An 8,297-nucleotide genomic window follows, 5' to 3' on the forward strand; every position below is an offset into this window, starting at 1 on the left:
ATTACAGTTTTAACTTCTAACATTCCCGAAACCATTTTTTTTTTCTTGGAAACAAATATGTTTTTGAGAAATCAAAAAATATATATAATTATAAAGTTATTATTTTTCTGTATTATATAAGCTGATTTTCTAATCAATGATTTTTTTAATTTCCCTTAAAATTACTTTTTCCAGCTAAATATTTTTTTTTTTTTTTTATTTCCTTCAAGATTTCCCACGCAGATATTAAGATGTTTATTTTTTTCTTTGATGCATTTAATGTGTCTTATTTTCTTGTCTCTGATCTTCAAGGATTTTGTTTAAAATTCACATTCGTTTTCACTATAATTATTAACGCATGAGAAAATTTACATCCATTATTAAATATTAACAATGACAAAGGGTAACAAACCTTATCATCATATGATATAAAGCGAGAGAAATAGACAAATAGATTCACTAGTTTATCAACTCTCTCTACAACTAAAGCAAGAATTTATCAACTCTCTCTACAACTAAAGCAAGAAAAGATGTCTATGGATGGTAAGTTAGATTTTTTTTTTATTTAGATTTGATTTTTAAATAAGAAAATTAAATTATTATTTTTTATAGTTATTCATCTTTTTTTAAATAGATTCTCAGTGATTGTTTGTAATCGACAATCCCTTTACAACTAAAAAGCGAAAATTGGCAACAAAAGTCGATGATGCGCCAGTGGAGAAAAAAAAAAGTATGATTTAGTTATATCGAAAGACGAATCTTCGTTTAAAACTATACTGCCGTATTCAATATATATATCGCACGGCTATAACTTGGAAATTAAAGAATTCAGACAGCAATATTATATATGCTTAGCGAAAACAAGTGCTAAAGGTGAGATTCAGAATAGATTCAACATTCCGGTGAAAGAAATTAATTTTTTTATTCAAGCTTTGAATGCTGTTAAAAAATATCTGGAAGATTTCATTTGAATAAATGAAAGTCTACGCGTAAGTAAATTCTTACAATTTTTTAATATATTTTTAAAAAAATTATGTAATTTAATTGATTTTTTTTAAAATAGAATTATTGAAAACATCCCTCTCTCTCAAAATATGAAGAAATCATCGTAGACTATTTTATCATCTCACTTATATGAAGAAAATCATCTAGAATCATGAACCCGTCGTAGTCCAGTTCAGGTAAAATTTAAAAAGAAAATGTTTTCGCTAGTAGAATCAGCCTTCCAAATTTTTTTACAATGCTATCGTAAAACCGAACTCGAGTATGTCGATCCAACCATTTTTTTTAGAGATATAAAATCTGAACTATTTTAATGTAATTACGAACTTCGGGAATGATTATAGAGTACGATTTGTGATTAGCTTAAAAGTAATAATGTACAAATGCATAGAAATGGGGGATAAATACGAGTTTAAGGATTTTTTCTTTACGAGTTACGCTGAACGAATTCTAAGTCCTTTTCTAGCTTGGAAAAGTATTGAGAATGCAATAAACAAAATTCTAGAGGATATATCTGTTGCGGTAGTATTAGGCAGTGGGCGGATAATTTACAAATTAGATTATATTGATATTCATAGATCAACATATAATGCATATAATGGAGGGTGTGGTTCCATAATTTTACCTAAACATTTAGTAAATAAAAAGTGTATTTTAAATATTCGATGTAATGACAATAAATGTTTTGTGTATTGCATTCTCGCGAGTATTTTTCCATTGACAAATAATAAAAATAATATATCTAGCTATAGAAAATATTTAAAATTTATTAATTGTTCGAANTTATTAGCTTACGTACATTAGACTTGGATTTTACACAAATTGCAAAATTATACCCCGACTTACGCAGTTATTGCTTGGTCCCACCTATCGCATAAGTTCGGGGTATTACTGTATTTTCTTTTTCAGTTAAGATAGAAAGATGAATACTATGTTATTGGACTTTGCAACTCTTGGTTTTTTAATTATTTTAGGAAAATTAAATGAATGATATACCATCTCATCTTAAAAATATTTATAATTTTATAAAATTTAAAAATATATTCTAAAATATTTTTGTTATTTTATATTGATGCATAAAGTGACCATACTTTTTTAAAATACAAAATTATCTAAATGTAAATCAGATTGCACAAGTCATTGAAAAATGTATCACATAAACCACTTTAAAATTGTTGCTGTTGAAATTACAGATATTCAATGCAAGAAAATTAAAATGACAACTATATGTACTAATAATTTATCACATGCAGCAAGAAAATCTGCTTAATGTAATCACTTTGGGGTTTGTCTAAGCTTATGATGATAACATTACTGTAAACAGAGATTACCCTAGCTTTTTTATAGCAATATCCAATATATTCACCAAACAAATTTATTATTCACCAGGTTACTTTTTTGCTTACTGTGACTTTATGTACTAACCAGAAATGAAAGGATGACTGACAATATAAAACAAAAATGTAGTTTTTATGACTGGTTTTCTCAAGCAACTTTATTTTTGTTTATTATAACAATAAAATTTATCAGGCCAAGATGATTCAAATTCTGTAAAAGTCTTTTTACTTTTTTGTGGTTATTCACCACCCCAATTGCCAGATGAATGAACTTTTTGCAAATTTTTTGACAAGCAATGTGACCCTTGAGGAAGTGGGATAAATAAATACAATTGCAGTTAATGGAAATTCTGATTTTATTGACTGTGACATTAAAAGAACATGTTAAAACAAGTAAAAGATATATAATTTGAAGTTTTATTAATTATAATTATTATTAATGTGAGACTAATCGGGGGTAGGATGTTTACGAGTTCTTGACTTTCCTACCACTTAGTCGACTCGAGACCTTGAGGTCCAGTCCTCGACGAGATCGCTCGTGATAATTCCATCAAATTGACCGCATATCTATCCGCGAAAAATTGATAGATTGGTGTCAGATCCTGACGGGTGAAAGAATCTAACGATCCTTCCCCCTAACCCTTTTTTCTTCCATCCTTTAGACAAGCAAGACTGGACCTCAAGGTCTCGAGTCGACTAAGTGGTAGGAAAGTCAAGAACTCATAAACATCCTACCCCCGATTAGTCTCACATTAATAATAATTATAATTAATAAAACTTCAAATTATATATCTTTTACTTGTTTTAACATGTTCTTTTAATGTCACAGTCAATAAAATCAGAATTTCCATTAACTGCAATTGTATTTATTTATCCCACTTCCTCAAGGGTCACATTGCTTGTCAAAAAATTTGCAAAAAGTTCATTCATCTGGCAATTGGGGTGGTGAATAACCACAAAAAAGTAAAAAGACTTTTACAGAATTTGAATCATCTTGGCCTGATAAATTTTATTGTTATAATAAACAAAAANGGAAATTTGTGACCGCACTGGAATTAAGCATATTCTGACGACACCATATCATCCTCAGTCAAATTTTATGGAAAGAGTAAACCGCACCGTAGGTAGGATAATTGCGGCATACATTGAACGGAACCACAAAGAATGGGACACCCATATATCAGAGTTAGTGCTGGCACTACGAACTACAGAACAGGGTTCTACAAAGTATACGCCAGCTCAACTACATCTCGGGAGAGAGATTGCACTCCCATGGGACCGCCTAACGTCTTATCCAAGTTGCCCTATGACCATTAGAGAAAATGGGCAATCATTGATTAGAAAATCAGCTTATATAATACAGAAAAATAATAACTTTATAATTATATATATTTTTTGATTTCTCAAAAACATATTTGTTTCCAAGAAAAAAAAAATGGTTTCGGGAATGTTAGAAGTTAAAACTGTAATAGAATATAGTTTAAAAAAAGATAATAGAATGTATGTTGGCTATCATACATTATGCGAAGAATGGCATTTTATGGAGGTTTTTTCTTTAGACGAGTTAATATTTAACAATGAATTTGGAGAAGCGTTTGTTTTAGAAGAAAAAGGTAATTATCTTTTTTATATTTTATAAAACAAAATATTTTTTTTAAATTTTAATTCTGTAAAAGATTCTTATATTTTGTTTAGTAAATTTTTTTAAAATTTTAATTTGTAGATGAACCCGATAAAGAGTGGGACTTTGATAATATTTTTAATATTTTTCAACACATTCCGGCAACTTATTTAAGACCTCAGGGTCACAATGATATTAAAAAAATATATATATAATCAATAACTAAAACCGGTTTATTAGGGAAAAAAAGCGATTGCATAATTAAATCGATTACGTCATTTTTAAAGTTCATCGACCTGAAACGACCTGAAACAAAACCAAAACCAAGCGATTGTGTCATAAAAAAAATTATATAAAAGCGAGACAATCAATAAAACTAGTCATTATTCGTATTACTATTGAAAGAAGAAGGAACATTTCATATTATAATGGATGGCAAAAACATAGACATGTTAGTTCGCGAAGTAGACGCAAATTTTGATTGGAAAGATTTTTCTAGGTTAAATTTGAGCAAAGAAGTAATAAGGCGTCTTGAAGATAGGGTCGATTGGGACATTATTTCTGAAAAAAACTAATATTTGTAATGAATTTATTAACGATTTTCAACATAAATTAAATTGGAATAAAATTTGGAAAAGCAAACGTTTCTCCAATGATTTTATACAAAGATATATTCAACGAGTTAATTGGGACGATGTTTGGGACGATGGGAACAGCTATCAGAAAACTTTTTGACTCAATATCACGATCATCTAAACTGGGATCTCGTGTGTCAATATCAAAGACTGAGTCAAAATTTCATATTAACTTTTAAACATTTTCTCAATATGAAGCTTATTTGTAAATACTGTATGAACAATTGCACGAAGAAATTATTAGAGAACTTGAAAACGATGTAGATTGGGACCTTATTTCAAAACATCAAGAATTATCCAAAAAATTTATGGAAGATTACAAGCATAAACTTAATTGGTGTATCGCCATTGCTAATCAGAAGCATTTATCAAACAAATTTGTATCAAATAATTATCATTTTACCCTGGTTTATGTTTTATTGAAAATATGTGAAAAGCTATAATCTTTTTTCTAAATTAGTTTTAAGATAATCTTTATTTTTCCTCAATACGAAGCTTATTTGTCAATATCAACGATTGCACGAAGAAATTATTAGAGAACTTGAAAACGTTGTAGATTGGGACCTTGTTTCGAAGCACCAAGAATTATCCGAAAAATTTTTAAAAGATTACAAGCATAAACTTAATTGGTGTATTGTCATTGCTAATCAGAAACATTTATCAAACAAATTTGCATCAAATAATTATCATTTTACCCTGGTTTATGTTTTATCAAAAATATGTGAAAAGCTATAATTTTTTTTAAAAGTAGTTTTAACCTAATCTTTATTTTTTAAAAATATAATTAATAAAATTTATACGCATTTTTGTATAATCTTCAAATGACTAAACTGTNTAGTTCACTTATATAAAATAATAGTTCTCTTATATAAAGAAAAAAATTTAAAATATATAGAACCGGTTAAAAAAAATGTTTGTAATTATTATTAAAATTAAGGAATCTAAAAATTGTTTTTTGAAGCATTGCATCTGTACTGCAATATCCTTAGTATTGCCAAATATATATATATATATATATATATATATAATAATTTCATTCACAATATCCCTAGTCTCGCCAATGTTCTCTTATAACCAGGGCTGTGGAGTCGGAGTTGTGGAGTTTTAGTGTTTTAGCCAGAGTCGGAGTCGGATTGGTAAGGAAAAGTCGGAGTCGGTAGATTTTTACGCGACTCCACAGCCCTGCTTATAACTGAGCGATTTATCCCAGAAACTCTCGTTCAAATCGCACGGAAAAGTATAACCGAAGGGCATCGAAAATGGGTGTGGTTTCGACTCCTATGAGAGTTTCTGGGATGGTAATTATCTCGGAATTGGTCGAGAAATTCTGCAATTATGCACGATTTTAGCCCCTGCTTGACGTCTTTCCCTCAAAATGATGAGAGTTTCTGGGATAAAAGTTATAAACCTCTTAAAGTTTAACAAATTATTCCGGAGTCTCTCATACATATACTACTAGTGTGAATATAGTACAAGGATATGAAACAAAATTTAGATTTAAAATTTACATTAAATTAGTGTAAGAATTTTTGTTTTACTCTTGATTATCCAAATTATATGACATTGAAATGTACTGACTATCTTGATATTCTCCCTGATTCATATGGAAGTATAAAAGTCATGATGCAAATTTATCTTTGACAAAATGTCACATTTACATGTATCTTTTATGATATGATCTTTATTAAAATCATTTATAATATTGTTGCATATCAGATAATTTGTTTTTATATTCCTACAGCTATTCATTTTGTTATAATAAATGTTTAAATGTTTATTCTAATTTAATGGTATTATTATAAAAACATTTTAATTTTTAGATTTTATTATTACAATAAGTTTAATATTGAGATAAAAAATATTAATTGTATCTCATTAGACGTGAAGTTTATATGTCCGGAGGTGTATTTTTTGTTACATCTCGTATTCTTGTCGTGGATATGCTGATGGATCGAGTGCCAATTGACCTCATTACTGGAATTATTGTGTACAAAGCCCATAAGTATGAAATTTTTATTTTATTTAAATAGTAATACAGTAGAGCATTGATTATCTGAATATTGATTAACCGAAATTCAATTAATTGAAAGCTTTCCAGTCAGCAAATTTAAATTTCCACTGCTGTGGCGCTACAATCTTTAATTATGTCTTGGACTACTCCAATATTATTTTTGTTGGTGTGCGTGTTTTAGCTGGCAGCATGGCATGACCATGAGAGAGTACTTAAGGACATGTCAGGGTTTGAACAAGTTTCAAACATGGGATAGGTTAATATATTTTTTCGTACATAATTGGTTATCCAAAAACTCTATTTTCTGAACAACCCCAGTCCCCATTTGATTTGGATAATCAATGCTCTACTGTATTTCCAATTTATGTCTTTGTTAAGAATGAATGGTGTACTTTTCAATGATACAAATGACATGTTGGTCTAACACAGCATAACAAATTTTTATTTTATATGTTTTTCTAGATTTGCTGTGGTAGAAGTTTGTTAATCCAGAATGTCTGGTAATCCAACACATTTAAAAAAATAGCCAATAATCTAGAATAATAATACAATAATAATACAGCATGCTAGTATTTCATGAATCAGAATTTTTTGGACATGTGATATGTTAAAGACTCCAGACAATAATGTTTTGTGTATTAACACTTTTGCAGGGTTTTCAGTCAGTCTTAAAACAGTATAGTTACGCACTGTATCATCTTTAGACTATTTTGAATTAATAATATGCTTCTTGTCCCACCATTTTTAATCAATTATCTGAGCACTATAAATGGGTCTTACTAGGACTTATCACACAATATTGAGAAATTACTTAAAGACTAATGAACATTAATTATTTATTTATTAGTTACCTATTGCCCAAAATGCATACCATAATTACAAAATAAATAATTAATATTCATCAGTCTCTAAGTGATTTCTCAATAATGTGTGATAAGTTGTAGCAATAGCCATTTATAGTGCTCAGTTAATTAATCTTTAGACTAATTAAAGAACATGCCTAAACAAATCGGAATTATGTAGCAGCATGCCCTAGTACAAAATGTACAGCAATATCTACAGTATTCAGATTGCATATAACTTATTGAATTTTGCAAAAATAAAAAAATGTTCAGTAATATTAAGTGCCAGATTAACAAACCTCTGTATTTTGTCAAATATATTTCTTTACTAAGGCATGTTTTTCATTTTTGATATTTTGTACAGTAATTTAAAACTAGTTAATAAACCTTTTCCTGTATTTTAAATGTTTACAGATTTTTATAATCTATTATCGAAAGTGTAAAATGTTGAAATTATGAAGTTTCATGTTGAAATTATAGTGTTGAACATTGGAAGATATATCTGAATTTCACATTTATAATTTTACTACATCATTTAAAATTCTCAGCAGTCATTGATTCGGTTAATTTAGCAAATAGTTTTTGGCTAAAAATATTTATAATAAACAAAAACTGTTTTAATTGTTGAATATTAAATATAACTTGAAATAAATAATTGCTTAGATTACTTACATTGTTTTATATTTTATAGAGTAATAGAAAATACTTTTTTGTATGTGATTAAAATATTTATTATATTTAGCTTGGTAACAGTTTTTGTTGAATTTTTATACAGAATAATAGATTCATATCAAGAAGCATTTATTCTTCGTTTATATAGAACAAAAAACAAGGTGAGTAAAACTTTAATTTTAAATGTAATTTATATAT

The 8,297-nt window shown here is 28.1% G+C and overlaps 1 protein-coding gene across 1 annotated transcript in view; it reads left to right on the forward strand.

Annotated features, from left to right (window-relative positions):
- Positions 1-261: 261 nt before the first annotated feature.
- The window catches only part of LOC111618054 (DNA repair endonuclease XPF-like), a 59,087-nt gene continuing 51,051 nt past the window's right edge, over positions 262-8,297 (forward strand). The window contains exons 1-5 of the mRNA XM_023359478.1: positions 262-522; positions 614-968; positions 1,043-1,160; positions 6,454-6,576; positions 8,203-8,260. Of these exons, the coding sequence (XP_023215246.1) occupies positions 6,467-6,576; positions 8,203-8,260 (168 nt within the window). The 5' untranslated portion in view covers positions 262-522; positions 614-968; positions 1,043-1,160; positions 6,454-6,466. The remainder of the gene's footprint in view (positions 523-613; positions 969-1,042; positions 1,161-6,453; positions 6,577-8,202; positions 8,261-8,297) is intronic.

This window comes from Centruroides sculpturatus, unplaced genomic scaffold, assembly GCF_000671375.1.
Source record: "Centruroides sculpturatus isolate CEXI.00-Female unplaced genomic scaffold, Cexi_2.0 scaffold47, whole genome shotgun sequence".
Lineage (NCBI taxonomy): Eukaryota > Metazoa > Arthropoda > Arachnida > Scorpiones > Buthidae > Centruroides > Centruroides sculpturatus.